The sequence below is a fragment of the Zasmidium cellare genome (assembly GCF_010093935.1).
Source record: "Zasmidium cellare ATCC 36951 unplaced genomic scaffold M409scaffold_44, whole genome shotgun sequence".
Lineage (NCBI taxonomy): Eukaryota > Fungi > Ascomycota > Dothideomycetes > Mycosphaerellales > Mycosphaerellaceae > Zasmidium > Zasmidium cellare.
Window position 1 is genome coordinate 241,034 of NW_022986988.1, and position 14,524 is coordinate 255,557.

Here is a 14,524-nt window from a genome sequence, read left to right on the forward strand (position 1 = left end):
CTCACCACAATGTCCACCCACCTCCAACCCCAACCGCACTCCCACCTCCTCTCCCTCCCCACCGAACTCCGCCTCCAAATCTGGGAACTCCTCCTCCTCCACCACGTGCACATCCTCAAAACCCTCTTGCAGACCTCCCCAACCCACCGCCCCATCGCATCCCTCCTCCGCACGAGCAAGCAGATCTACGCCGAGACCCTGCCCATCCTCTACGGCGAGAATACCTTCCTCGCGCATCCGACGCTCCTCACGACGCTCCCGGCGTTCCTGCTGTCGAAGACGGGCTCTCATCGTCCGTTGACTCTCCCGCCTATCACGGCCCCGAGACTGCTGCCGCTTATTAGGAAGTTTTATATCCACGTGCGTCTCGATACGGATCCTCGGTTCTCGAAGTTGCAGGCGACGGAGAGTTTTACGGGCGTGCAAGAGTTGGAGGTGGAAGTCTTCCAGGCGATGTACGGGAGTTGCGATTTTGAGGTGTTGAGGCTGTTCGAGGGCGTGAGAGGCGTGGGGAGGTGTGTGGTTTGGGGAAGTGTGGGCGATGGGAGGTATGCGGCTTGGTTGGCGAAGAGCATGATGAAGTCCGTAGGGGAGGAAGTGGAAGGCTTCAAGGAGGAGTTTGTAGGTGGAGACCGGGGGTGGCATGCTTGGGCGCAGGGGAATCGATGAGAATTGAAGACGACGACCGGGGTATTATAATATGATCTTCTCTGTGGGAGGCTCTATCGACATACAATCATCTGGGCAGACTATTCGTCCTGCCGGCCTTCTCGTCCCACTCAGGAGCGACCTCAGCATTGATCTCGGGCTTGTGCATCCTCAAACACCACAAGAACCAATCCTCCAACGGCAAAAGATTCAACAAGAACTTCTCCGCGTTCCACGCAATGCCGCAAACCATCGCACCCGCTACCGCATCCAAGATGAAATGGTTCGCCGTGGCAATGATGGCCAGCAGGATGGTGGCCGGGTATCCAAACCCCAGCACAATGCACAACATCCTCCGCGCACTCAGTCCCGCAGCCTTGAACCGCCATAGCCTGCTCGAACGAGTCTGCTCCTGGGACGAAGCCAGCGGTATCGAGGCAATCGTCAGGCCTATTAGCAAACTATACCCGAAGTGTAAACTCGGCATCGCGGCGAATTGATTGCAAAACTACCATCGACATTCACGTCAGTTCCACAAATATTTACACCCATAGCAAAAGTTTCGAACTTACCCGATTCTGCGTCCATACACTACTCTCCCCCTCGGCCCCATGCACCGTATCGACAAAGCCATACGACTTCGCCTCCTTCGCGTCCCCTCCGAAATACTCCGGATCGCTGAGCAACCTGGGCGGCATGCAAGGCCACGCGGTGAAGACCATAAACGCAATCAAATTGCACATGGCCATCGTCCTCCTCCGCGCCTGATACAGCGCCGGACCGGCAGGACTCCGCTCAATCTCATACCGTTGAGGCGACTTATTCGCCGTAATCGTCAAATAATACGACCAGATCAAAAACAGAATCGTGCCGGGGATATGAATAAAGCTGTAGATGCGATTGATCCAGTGCATCGTCGTCGGGTACTGCAGGAAGTATCGCTGGATCGCCGGTTCCCAGAACATGCCGAGTTGTTGTTCGAGGTGGATGAGCTGGAGGGCGTGTTTCCGCGCGGTGTGCACGGTGCCTTGCACGAGGGTCACGGCTGTGAAGGCGCGGCCGAGTTGGTAGACCCAGTAGATTAGAGCCCAGTACCAGACTTCGACGAGGAAGGGGAAGGTGCGGAGGACGCGGCTCAGCAGTCTGTCTGAGAATTGGGCGGTGTTGGGGGAGGTTATGTCGGTTTGCCAGCCGAGAAGGCCGACTCTTCGTTTTCGCCAGCCTGCTTGCTCTTCTGGTTGTCCTGCTCCTCCGAGGTATGATGAGGACGTGCGACTTCGTGGACTGAGTAGTTCATCTTCGCTGCTCGGACTCGGCGGGCCGGATTCTCTGCTGTCGTCTCGTTTGTGGCTGGCCCAGATGGGGCTGTTCAGGACTTGTTCTCTCTTCTTGCCGCGGTTGATGAGGGTGCCGCCGATGAGGAGGGATATGACCACCAAGGGCTCGATGAAGGCTCCGGCGCCCATGGTCGGTTGTGGTCTTCCTGGGTATGTGTGTAGAGCTGTATTCTGGAGCGAGAGACGCTATTCAACGCAAGCGATACACCCAATATGGGTAAGAGTCCAACTCTTCCTCTCCCAAGAGCTCCAAACAAGAAGAAAAGAGAAGAAAGAAACCCACCTCGAGAGAGCACGCGACAGCAGTAGTCATACCACGAGCGCCTTACCAACCACCTCATCACGCACCGCACCAACGTTATAGCTAACTAACGTAGCCACACAATTCCCTCATCAATTCAGCCCGACATCCGGATTGCTTCAACCAACGCGAGGCAGCTGGCCAGTCACAAGATGAGGTGAGGTTCGGCCGACGGCAGCTGGAGGACAGCAGTGCTGATGCTTCCGCGGCGTGCCGTGAGAAGGAATCAATCCGCGGGCTTTGCAGTGTGTGAAAGCTTGTTTTGGGTGGTATAGTAGAACCTAAGCTCCACTTCCTGCAGAGGGATCAGTGATAGATTGATAAGTCCGGGTGTAGAGCGGAGCGGATGAGTTGTTCGATTCCTCTTCATCCGGCCAGGTAGCATGTCAACTCATCCGGCATTTCCTGGCCAGCTTCGTTCTATACCACACTCTTCGACAAACATCCCAAACTCCCACCTCACAACACTAAAGCACCAGCCGTCGGCACCCTCGGCGCATGGTCGCGTGCCCACCTCAGCTCACCTCACAAGTCTCTTTTTCTTGCTTCTGCGGCTGCTGATGAGAACGTGCAGTCAGCCTGCAGCAGTGACGATGGTCGTGCCGAAAGTCCGCGCAGTAGCGTGAAGACAAGTTTCCGGGCTTCCGTGGCGATCATGTCAGGTCAGGTCATGTGTCCAGGTGTCGTCTTCGCGATGCAGGATGCTAGGGGATATGTATATACGAGACGTGGTTCGCGAATGCATGAGTACCAAGGTCGAGATGTGTATTTGTCTTCCTGCCGAAGATCTCGCGTGGTCTGGGACTCTTGGCGGGAGGTGTAGGTGAATGTCATGAATGCATGCAGTGCTGAAGATCTGCCTCCATCCCCGTCCATTTATAGACACGTGCAAGAAGAGAAGAACCATACGAAAAGGAAAGGGGGTGGTTGTGAACAAGTTGCAGTCTTTCTTTTCCTTTCCATACACTCACTACTCTCATCAAGCGCCAGCTCAAGTTTCCAGAACCCAGAGCCCATTTTCTTCTTTACTCAAAAAAGCAATCAAATATAGCGATCGATTGGTAGGCGCCGCGTGCGAGAGAGGCGTATATCTCATGCTTGTTGCTATCTCAATAGCCCACAACAGATAGATTCAAGGTGCGCGCGAAAAAAGCCAGGCTCCCATTTCAATTCCATTCCCATTTCGCAGCCTTATTAGAATGATGATGATATTGTTCCTGCGCAACCACAACGAAACAACGCTTCGCGCCTTTGGGGGTATCCTCTCAAAAGGGGGCCGTCTCCATCCCATTTCCTTATCTCCCAAGTCCCAAAGGTCCGCTAGGGATCGATTTTGTTTAGATCCTCCGTCTTCTTCGATCAACTTTCGTCGTCAGATCAGATTCCAGTAAAAGATGAATGACCTTTGCCCGATTTTTGCTCCCCCATCTTCCCCAGACCGACTGCCCAAACGCTCGCACTGCGGCGAATAGATAGTCTAAAACGCCGCGCAAAACACTAAAGATTACGAGAGAGATTGTTCATAATCCGATCCCCGCCAAATAGATCACACAAAAACTCCAAACATACAACAAGCAAAAGCGAGTTGTCTCGCACACAAAAGGAGGTAAAGCCATCCACAAGAAAAGTATTGGGTATATTACGAAGGTAAGCTGTTCGGAACGCCGGTGCGCAAAAGACTAGTGGCCGTATGATGGCCTTTCGTTAGGCGCCGTTCAAGTCGTCGATAGAGGGTGGTACATCGCGCAGCGCGGTCTTTAGTGCTGCTGTCCGAGCGTGTTGGGGTCGACAAAGAACATTTGTTGAGTCTGCATGTCGAATTGGTTCGCGGGGCTCTGTTGGAAGAGTTCGTCCGGGACGTTGTTCATCTGGCCTGGGCTGGAATACATCTTGGAGTCTTGGTACAGCATTCCATTGTCTGGGCTGTTGAACATCGCCGCTTGCTGTTGGGAAGGAGTCGAAAAGTCAACGCCGCTGTCCTGGTGAGTCTGACCTTGGTGCGATGGCGAGTTGTAGTTTGTGCCGTCATGCGATGGGCTCTGGAAGTTCATCTGTGGTGCTCCTTGCATGTTCATGTTGCCTTGACCATCTGGCCCACTTGCTTGTGGCGACTGGAAGTTGAACATGCCATCAGGCATTGGCGAATGGAATGCGTCCTCAGACATTGGGCTCCTGAATGGTAGGGCGATCTGCTTGTTGAATGACTCAGACAGGTAGATGCCTTCATCGCTAATCTGTGAGCTTTCACCAGGAGTGCCGAAGATATCAGCGCTCTGGCTGCGACCAACACCATTGAGTGGTGGCGAGTGGTCGGCAATGACAGGGTCGCCGTGGCTGGCAATGGACAGCGGAGTGTTGCTAGTACCGATCATGGAAGCTGGGTCAACAGCAAGGAAGCCATTGTTGCTGAAGTTGAACTGCGGCTGTTGCATGCCTTCGCCGTTCGCGCCGGAAGTGAAGAGTCCAGGAGTGCCATACTCGCTTGGTGAGTTCGCAGTGGTTGCTGACAAGGAGCCGTTGAACTGCAAGCCCATGTTGAAGCCCGACGACGTGTCGATGCTCAAATGATGACCCATAGGACCTTGAGCGAAACCATTCGCATGCTGGTGTTGTGGAACCGGAGCGAAGATGTTGGGATCTTGCATTGGCTGCTGCGGTGGCTGGCCTTCGTGTTGGATCAAGAAGGATGGCATTGGGCCATTTCTGAGCATGTTGAAGTCGACAGCAACAGGGACAGAGCGACTTCGTTGGCGTTTGTGGCCGCGGGGACCTGGAGGACCCATCATCCCAGGAGCAGCCTCTTGAGGCGGATATAAGCTCATACCATTGTGCGGGTGCATCATGTGGTTCGGCTGGCTTGCAGGTCGGTGTCCAATGGGCGAGACAGGGGCCGAGACGGCGAACTGGCTGGGGTCAAAAATGTTGTGTCGATTTTGGTATGCTTCCAAAGAGACGAGCTTGGCAAGTTGTCCACTGAGAACCTTGGAGGGTCCTCCAAGCTGGTGAACAAAGGTTTGGCTCGCTTGCTGGTCCTCAGTGAAGTCGCCACACTCGTAGAAACCACCGCTCCCAGAGCTGTCCATGTAGAACTTTGGTGGTCGGGTCAACTCAATTACGAGTCCACCCAAACGTTGTGAGGCTCCTTCAGCAGGGGCCAGGACGTCACCTTGCTCCAAGGTAATGTTCTTGATCCACGCAAAGGGGTATTCGATCTTGTAGCCGGCTGAATCGTTGTTGATGTAGTACGTCACGCAGGCCTTGTCGGGAGAGTAGAAGATGACAAGGTCCATAGTGCTCTGGCCAACGCGACGCCAAGTGCCAATGGAAAGCGAGCGGCAGTGGAAATGTTGGATGACGACCTTTCCAGATGATGTGTCAGTGTTGAGGCAGAGGGTACCGCCGCCATATGGGGCGAATCCAGGGCCAGCACGGCCCAACATGGTTGCAGGAAGTCCCTTTCCAGGGCCATATGCCTGCATGGCCAGATACTGTCTCATCGATTCTGGAATGCTGTCACAATCTTCACCACTTTCGATGCTTCGCTTGGCAATGTTCTTTATCTTCGCTCGTCTACGATATGTTAGCACATAGTCACACTCCTATTGGTATCTATAGCATACCGATTCTGGAACCAGATTTGAACAGATCGCTCAGTCATGTTGATCTCCGATGCTATCCGCTCTCTCACGAGCGCGGTGGGCGTGGGATTCTTGTTGAACTCCACCTCAAGAGTCATGAGCTGATCTTGGGTGGCCCTCTGTCGCTTCTGGTTCTTTTGCTGCTGCGTAAGAGTGCTCTTTCGCGGCGGTCGGCGAGCGTTGTTGTTCGAGCTGGCGTTCGAGGGTGTCGTGGAGGGAGGTGGTGGAGCCATCTTGGGCTTAGCATCCACCTGCCCCTGGGATTGGGGCTGTTGAAGGGGTTGCATAACGTCGGCCATTTTGGCGGTCCTGTGCCGGCCGGTTGGTGGTGATGATACAGTAGGAAATCGTTCGTTTGAGTCGTGGCGCAGCCGCGATTGTAGCAAGACAATCGGATTCGGTGTCGTGAACCGAGACGTAAAGGACCTCGCCGGGTAGTTGGCGAACCTGAGGAGGTCTGAAGGTAAGGGATACAAGCTGTGCTATACACAGTCTCCGACGGCCAGGCGGACGCTGAAAATGATGCCACTGGCTCGGTTGGTGCGGTATGCGGGCTGGTGTCGCTGGTGAGGCGGATTACCTAGACGGCGGGTACGCGCAAGAAGGCGAATAAAGAAAGTCGGGGCGTGCCCAAAGAGCGACTCGGCGCCGGAAAGAGTGAACGGCGGCCGGACAGGCGGTTGATGAAAGAAGCTGGATCAAAGGAGAGGCGCGAGACGCAGCATCAGAAAGAGTGATGACGCTGGCCTCTGGTAGTGGTGGGCGTGCCCGCGGCGGCGATGGGAGGGCAGCGGTATGGGTGAATTAGATAGAAGATAGTAGTAGTGGTGTGGGAGGAGGAGGAGGAGGTGGTGGTGGTGGTGTCGAACGGAGTGAGTGGGGAGAGAGAAGCAATCTCGCCGGCTGCTCGCCGTGCTGCTGGACTGTGCGTGTCAGACGGGCAGGCAGGAGAGGAGAGCGACCGTCAAGACTCGCTCCTGCCCTCTGTCGCTGGTCGCTGCTGCCCGTGACGCTCCCCAAGCCGACCCCCTTGAATAGCGCACCGCGCTAGCAGCCGCATCGGGGCCAGCGCGGTGGCTCGTGCGGTCTCCCGCACCACGCCTGGCACCACGCCCGCGACAGCACCCACTCCTCGCGACCAGGCTCACCCTGCGAATACACGACCGCTGCGCCGCTCCGATTGGCCACCGCCTCCGTTCCATCCTGGCCCATGGCCTCGCCTACCACAACTGCCTGCGCTGCCATCGACCATCCCGTCCTGCTGACGAGCCGGGGCCAGACACGCTGCTGGCTGCCATCTTCTCCTGAAACGAGCATATCGCGACCATCCTGCCAGGGCGGAGCTGCGCGGAGTTGACAAGCAGCGACATGAACAACAACGACGACGACTGCCAGCCTGCTCCGGCAGCCGCTCCGGTCGCGCGCATATCCCACCAACAACAATATACTCTTCTTCTTCAACAACTACGCTCCGTCCAAGCGCCTTCAAAAGGCCCTACTAGCTCTCGCTAACCATGACCAACGAGCGTCACCGTCCCAAACAGGCAACCCAACGCCCTGCTTCAGGGTTCCTCCTATTCGTTAAAGGCTAACGCTGTACGTGACCGTGCAACCGTGCGAGCGTGCAACAACGCTCTGCCACACACCAACAGCAGGCCGCTACTTTTTGGTCGCGCTACTACTGCATCACCCGATCGTAACGATAGGGCCCGGCAAGAAAAACCACCAACGACAAGGGTGCACCCCCCTCGTCTTCCGCCCGTCTGTCCGTTCAAGAACCACGACAGACGCCGTGTGCCGCCGCCGACCACTGCCTTTTCGTGAGACAAGCGTCCTTTGGACACTCCAACGGCCGAACCTCAAACCAAGAACCCACGGCGAAGGCAAGGGAAGGGTTGGAAGTTTTTTAGGGACCGAGTTGCAACAACAAGACGACGCGTGCAGCAGAGCTCCCTTTTCCACTAGCGCGTCTTTTTCGCCGCAGCTCCTCCCACCAAAAACCTCCGATGCACGACTCACCATGCACGACTCACCACGCACGTCAGCCTCACAACAACAAGCGCGTCGAACATCACGGCAAGAAAAAGACTGACTCCCTCCTCCACCTCCCCTCCCAAACCGCAACAGCAACACAAGCGAACAAGAATCAAGCGCCCTCCCCCAAAGCTGAAGAGTGGAGTGTCAGATGTGCCGTTTATCCAAACGCCGTGTTGCGCATCTCTCGCGTGCCATTCGCTGAAGAAATCCAACACGCTCCCGGATCAACAGGCGTCTTACTGTCCTGGTCTGTGCATCCTCCCTTTAGCGCCAGGAACAGCCGTCTTTCGCCTGAACTTAGTGTAAGCCTCGCCGCCGCGCCGCAGCATGCAGAGAGGTCACGTGAAAGGGGTAAGTGGGTTGGGGGGTTGTTGGATGGAAGCACGACATCCTCGTTGCGTTGCTCGTGGTGCTATTTTCGAATGGGCATGGGCATGCTTTTATGCCTGCTCGTGCCTATGAGCACCGTTTTGCTCGATCTAACAGTTCAGCACTTTCAGCAACATCAAACTGACGACATCATTGGCAAGTGTGGATCAAACACACGTGCCGAAAGTCTGGTATTTCGCACGCACATCAATCATCGCCGCCGAGCAAAGATGTGAGACATGGGTGTTTCAATGCCAGCCTCACCGCCAAACACAGTGCACACCAAAAGAGGCTCGAGCACGACTCGTGGAATCGCCCTGTGACCGGGGTGCTTGATTAATCTGTTCGGTCGGTCCAAATCCCACCACGTTGGTACTATAGCATGATAAGTGGCTTCATGACTGGGAAGAATAGGCTTACACTACTGCCGCACTGTCATATCAGAAACCTCGTGCGATGCTCCTAAAAGATTCTATGTCGTACAGATTCCCTCTCAGTGTCACACACACCGCCTCTCAGCGCTCAACACGAACTCTCCACTACACCGGGTCCTCAGCAAAACAAACCCCGTGACGCCTGACGTTTAGAAGACCTATCCCTTCCAATTTTTCCCACGTCAAGTGTCAAAAACCTTGACTGCTTCCATCCATCCATCCCTACCAAAGTGTGGCGTCGCGATCAAACCTCTCAATCTCCTTCTCCGCGTCCTCGACGTCCTTCTTCGCCTTCATGCGCATGTAAAAAATCGGGCAGTCCCGGCTCGAGCAAATCACCTCGTTGTGCATACTGCCCTGGCACCGCTGGCACTGCGTCCAGAGACGCGCGAAGCGCACTTCGAGTTCCGCCGTCTTGCTCAGCGAGCGCTGGTAGAGTTCTCCAAACCGCGGTCGGCACTCCTCGCCGACCGCACCGCCCTTTTCGTCTGTCGACACGAGCGGCTTCTTGCAGCCCAGACACGTCTCCGTCTTCTTCGCGAACTTCATCAGCCCGCCCATCGTGGGCGCCGCCACGGAGATGGCACGTGTGTGCTCGCCTGTCAACAGGGATCCGGCTTTCTTCTCGCCCAAAATAGGTTCGAAGATGCGGCCCAGGGGCTTTGCGAGCTGGTTGTCGAGGTAGTACTTGGTGTCGATGGGAAGGTTGTTCTCCAGCACGAAGATGGGGTCTTCCGACTTCTCGTACCCCTTGGCCCCAGCCGCACCCTTGACCATCACGTATGCGACACGGTCACCGAGTGCCGGCGCGGAACCGGCATCCCTCTTCTTCATGCGAGCCGCGAGTTCGGTGTGGGCCTGCTTGGACGCGTAGTCGTCTTTGGTCAAGGCCTTGGTGATCACGAGGTTGGACATGTCGATTCTATTCTGGAGCAGCTCCGAGATGGTTTCCTTGACATAGCTGTGACGAGATTAGCAACAGCTCGGCAAGAGTTAGGCATCGACATTGCAAGATAGCTTGGACTTACTCTTGGGCTCCCTGTACATCTTGATCGATGAGCAGCATCTTCAAGCTCGTCTCGATGACAGTCTGCACAAGGCGGCAATTGTCTCTACGCACGGTCTCGATACCCTTGGTGTCCATCTTGTCCCACTTGTCCGTCTTGGTCCAGTACAGTCCGGCGTACCGCTTCTTGTTGATAAGGAGGTATGGATAGTACACTTTCTCAAACTCCAACTTGATCGGTTTGATGAACTTGCTGGAGACGTACTCAGCGGCTTCCTGGCCCAGCTCCATGGCCTTTGCCAGGTCGTTGGGTCCGAATTTGACCATGACGGAGTCAGTGTCTCCGTAGATGACCTGGGCATCATGGCTGTATCCATTTGCGATGGTGTAGCGACCCTCGACCTCCTCTTTCGTCTTCTCAATCATTTGACGACCATACGATGTGGTACTCGATGCGATCGCCAAGCAAGGCAGTTTGCCTACCGTAGCACCCGTCAAACCGTAGACAGAGTTGGCACTGATCTTCAGAGCCAACTGACGACCATTGAGCACGGCTTTCTTGAAGGGATCGGTCTCGACTGCGAGGTCTTTCTTGGCACGCTTTCTAGCTCCCAGCAACTCTTCCAGAATTTGTGACAGAAGTCCCTTTCGCACCTTGGTTGTGCAGAACAGATCTCCATTGGGTGTCACGATGTAGTCCTCGTCTTTCTTCAGCTGAAGCTTGTCGACAGCGTTTTTGTTCAGGAGCGTGGTATAGCAAAGATTGTGGGCTTGCATGATACTGGGGTACAGAGATGCGAAATCGAGAGTTGCGACAGGAACGTCGTAATACCCTCGTGTCGGTTCAATAACGGTGGCACCTTCGTACTGCTCGTCTGAGCTTTCGGACTTGAGGTCAGGAACAACCAGTTGCTGTTCCAGAGCTTTTCGGAATAGTTGACTGATGAACTTGATCTGTTGGCCTTTGGCAAGCAGGAAGTTGAATGGTACACCCGTGACTCTTGCCATTTCCGTGTAGTTGACAAGACACATGAGCTTGTCCATCAATCTCTGAGGAAGATAGGCATCCTTCAGGCAGTATACGGCCAATCGACGGCGTGACTCGGGTGTACCATTGTACAACTCAGTGATCATAGTGTGATGGACGTCTTCTTTCTGCTCGTTCAAGAAATGTGCGGATACGGAGTTGAGCGTATAGCTGCGCAGCTGGTAATCTCTCTGGATGAGTTGCAGCAGGTCAAGTTGCAGCCTGCCACTGATGTTCGTCGCCTTCGTGTCGCGATTGCCCATTTGCTTGCTGGAGAAGTTTGTCTCTTTTGCAACAGACTTGACATTTCTCAGTCGCGACCAGAACGGGAATCTGCCGACTTTCAGGTGTGCGGCTCGATCCAGCAGGTAGGGGAAGTCGAAGTTGGAGATGTTGTATCCGATGATCACATCCGGATCTACTTCGTCCAGGAAATCTCTCCATGCCATCAACATCTTCTCTTCTTTGTCGAACTCGAAGATCTGGGTGTTCACGATGAGACTGCACGTATCCATGCAAAACACGTTCCGCACGAATGGCTTGGCTTCACCGTATCTCGTTACGACGTTGGCGATTTGAATGACTGGATCGATATTTGCTTCGGGAAAGACACCTTTGCGGCCGGCACACTCGATGTCGAAACTCAAGACTCGAAGTGGAGCGATCTTTTGCCATTCTCCGTCGATGGGGTGGGCAATGATATCTCGAAAGTGGCAGTGCACTTCGATTTGGCACGTCGACTGTCGGTCCCGCTCTGGTATCAAGTGGTACTTTCCCGAGTTGATAGAGATCCAGGACATGCCGGCCATGTGGGTGTCGATCATGAATCGAAGGACATACTGGATATTGTCGAAAGTCAAGAGTCCGCCATCTGTAGCTTTCCACATGCCCTTGTAGTTGGCGTTGTTCTCCTTGAAGGTGGAACGAAGTCGATTGATGTACTTTGGGTCAGTGACGGTTATCTTAAGATAAGGGCTCTTCTGGTTGCCTTGGAAGCCAAACAGATTCTCCCTCAGAACCATCTGCACTGAATGGATGGCAGGAGCGTGCTGGGCCATCGCGCTCTCCAGGAATATCTTGAATGGTTCACAATCATTCTTGGTGAAAGAGACCGGAGCCGCAACGTAGAGGTAGTGTAAGAAGTCCGTGACATGGAGCAGGACGGAATGCCCAGCTTCAGTGACGCCAAAGAGCTTGACAGTAGCCCTGCCCCCATGGAGGGTGCCCTCCTCGGCATCGATTGCTTGGAAGCACACGTCGTCCGTCTTTTCATTGAAATCGCCCAAACTTGGTCTTGTCCACTGTTGGTCCTTCTCCGAGTTCTTGTCCTTCAGGGCGTCGATGTCTTGCGTAAGCTTTTCCAATACCTCCTCTTCAAACTGGCTCTTGGGCTGACTTGAATCAATGAGACGGCCATTGGGTCCACGCTTTGCTGGAGTCTTGAATGCCGGCTTCGAGTCCTCCACCTTCCTCTTCTTCTGCGGCGATGCCTGTTGATTACGGCGGGAGGCGGTGGTGTCTTGCAAGACACGCTTGCTGGGCACCTTGGCCGTTGATTGTGTGACGACGCCCGGCATGTTGGCGTTCTGGTGTTGGAAAAGGTGAAATGGGAGTGTTTCCAGAGCAGGCGTTACCTCATGACGCGACGAAGCGCGTTGTTGCTGCGCGCGGAGGAAGCCGAGCTTGGGCCAACTCTTAATGACTACGCGAGAAGCATGTGTGAGATAGTAGTGGGGGCGGTCAAGGTAGCTGGTTGTCTGAAAGCACACCACAAACAACGACTTTCCACCATCACAACACTCGAGTGAGGATATATTCGGAGAGAGTGTTCAGGTCGCATCGCTTCCTCGAAACGTGACATCACCTCAAGCTCCGGTTGTCAGAAGCTCAGGTTGAAGCTTCGGGGCCGCAAACAAATCGCAGACACCACAGCTGCCTGGCCCAACATCATCTGTCGGGCACCGCAATCAGGGCGCACCAGGCCAAGTATGATAGCTGCTACTCATTGAGTCCTTCCATACACACCGTCTCTACAATCATGGAGTCGCAGAGCGCCTGGGGTAAGTCGAGGCAGACTCCAGATCCACCATCTTCCCATACTAATACATCCACAGAGCTGGAGAATGCCACCAAACTCGTCGACTCGAACCGCGATGCACTCTACGACTACGACTCGGAAGGGCAGAAGAAGATTGGCGAGCAGAAGCCATGGCGGACAGACCCACATCACTTCAAATACGTGCGCATCTCGGCCGTGGCGCTGGTGAAGATGGTCATGCACGCTCGTTCTGGAGGAGACATCGAAGTCATGGGCCTCATGCTGGGCTACATTGAGCACGAGACATTCATCGTCACTGATGCGATGCGACTGCCGGTCGAGGGTACGGAGACGAGAGTCAATGCACAAGACGAAGCGAACGAGTACATGATCACCTTCCTCACCAAGTCGCGCGAGTCTGGACAGCTCGAGAACGCCGTGGGTTGGTATCACAGTCACCCAGGTTACGGCTGCTGGCTGTCTGGCATCGACGTGACGACTCAGCACACTCAGCAGCTGTTTCAGGACCCGTTCCTTGCCGTCGTCATTGATCCACACCGCACCATCAGCGCCGGCAAGGTCGAGATTGGAGCCTTCCGCACGTACCCAGAGGGCTACAAACCAGATGGCCAGGAGTCTGCTGCTGAAGGCATGAGCGCTGTTCCCATGGCGAAGGCTCAAGACTTTGGTGCCCACGCCAACCGGTACTACTCCCTGGAGGTCTCGCATTTCAAGTCCACACTGGACAGCAAGCTCCTGGAGGCTCTATGGAACAAGTACTGGGTGCAGACGCTTTCTTCATCACCGCTCGACACAAACCACGACTATGTCACGCGACAGATTGAGGATCTGGCAGCCAAGACGAAGCTCGTACAGGAGAATGCCAAGCAACGCAATGTGCCTCTCGGACCACAGCGTAGGACCAAAGGCGGAGATGAGCAGATGGCGAAGATTGTCAAGGCAGCGGAGAAGATTGCCAGCGAGGAGAAGTCTGGTCTTATGGCAGCCATGGTGAAGGAGAGGGTGTTTGCAGAGGCAGCTCCACAGGCGGCCGCTGTTGCCGGAGAGATGGAAACCAACGGCACCGACACGCAGATGTCAGATGCAAAGGACGGCTCATGACTTACACTGCCACGGACATGCACCAGCATCAGCAATCACGATGCTCGTTGAAGACGTCGCCGCGGACGCTGCAGAGACAGAAGCAATGATGAGCTCAGTCCTTACAAGCATGCGGCTAAGGACGAAGTGGCGCTCGACGAACCTTGACGCCGGAGCGTGGTGCGTCATTTGCTGGCGAGCGAGACACGGACCTCACTCTACGAGTCCGGACGGAGAGCAAGCAGCTAGATAGCAGTAGTCGTGCAGCATTGGTGAGGGCTGACTGAACCTGGCTGATGTGATTGACGAGCCCCATCGCATCCTCTCTCACAGAATACGTATGTAGCAGACGAATCAATGGTATGCCCGCGGTGGTGGTTCGCACTAATCACCGACGAACCCGTTCCCATCGCCCAAATCTCGCCGCAGCGTGCCGGAACAGCAGCCCTGAGATCGGCACGCAGCTGCTCCCGCGCACTACCTCGTCTTCCACTGCTAGCCATCGCATTTGCGATAGTACCTCTTCACTCCTTCGTGGTGCTATCTGCAAAGGCGCACTGCGCGGGCCAGGCCAAGTGCCTTTTCTTT

At 55.1% G+C, this 14,524-nt stretch overlaps 5 protein-coding genes across 5 annotated transcripts; 2 read left to right on the forward strand and 3 right to left on the reverse strand.

Annotated features, from left to right (window-relative positions):
- Window positions 1-9: 9 nt before the first annotated feature.
- Window positions 10-669, forward strand: M409DRAFT_59534 (uncharacterized protein; the record flags this gene model as incomplete). Its single annotated transcript, XM_033814219.1, has 1 exon — window positions 10-669. The coding sequence occupies one exon, from the start codon at window positions 10-12 to the stop codon at window positions 667-669; it is 660 nt and encodes a 219-aa protein (XP_033661903.1).
- Window positions 670-736: 67 nt separating this feature from the next.
- M409DRAFT_59535 (uncharacterized protein) lies at window positions 737-2,114 on the reverse strand (the record flags this gene model as incomplete). Its single annotated transcript, XM_033814220.1, has 2 exons — window positions 737-1,156; window positions 1,221-2,114. 2 exons carry the CDS (start codon window positions 2,112-2,114, stop codon window positions 737-739), a joined length of 1,314 nt encoding a protein of 437 aa, XP_033661904.1.
- Window positions 2,115-4,043: 1,929 nt separating this feature from the next.
- M409DRAFT_70088 (uncharacterized protein) lies at window positions 4,044-6,223 on the reverse strand (the record flags this gene model as incomplete). The annotated part of the gene is made up of 2 exons (XM_033818565.1): window positions 4,044-5,856; window positions 5,907-6,223. 2 exons carry the CDS (start codon window positions 6,221-6,223, stop codon window positions 4,044-4,046), a joined length of 2,130 nt encoding a protein of 709 aa, XP_033661905.1.
- A 748-nt stretch (window positions 6,224-6,971) lies between these two features.
- M409DRAFT_59537 (uncharacterized protein) lies at window positions 6,972-7,996 on the reverse strand (the record flags this gene model as incomplete). The annotated part of the gene is made up of 3 exons (XM_033814221.1): window positions 6,972-7,388; window positions 7,571-7,738; window positions 7,958-7,996. 3 exons carry the CDS (start codon window positions 7,994-7,996, stop codon window positions 6,972-6,974), a joined length of 624 nt encoding a protein of 207 aa, XP_033661906.1.
- A 4,839-nt stretch (window positions 7,997-12,835) lies between these two features.
- Window positions 12,836-13,957, forward strand: M409DRAFT_59539 (uncharacterized protein; the record flags this gene model as incomplete). Its single annotated transcript, XM_033814222.1, has 2 exons — window positions 12,836-12,857; window positions 12,912-13,957. 2 exons carry the CDS (start codon window positions 12,836-12,838, stop codon window positions 13,955-13,957), a joined length of 1,068 nt encoding a protein of 355 aa, XP_033661907.1.
- Window positions 13,958-14,524: the final 567 nt, after the last annotated feature.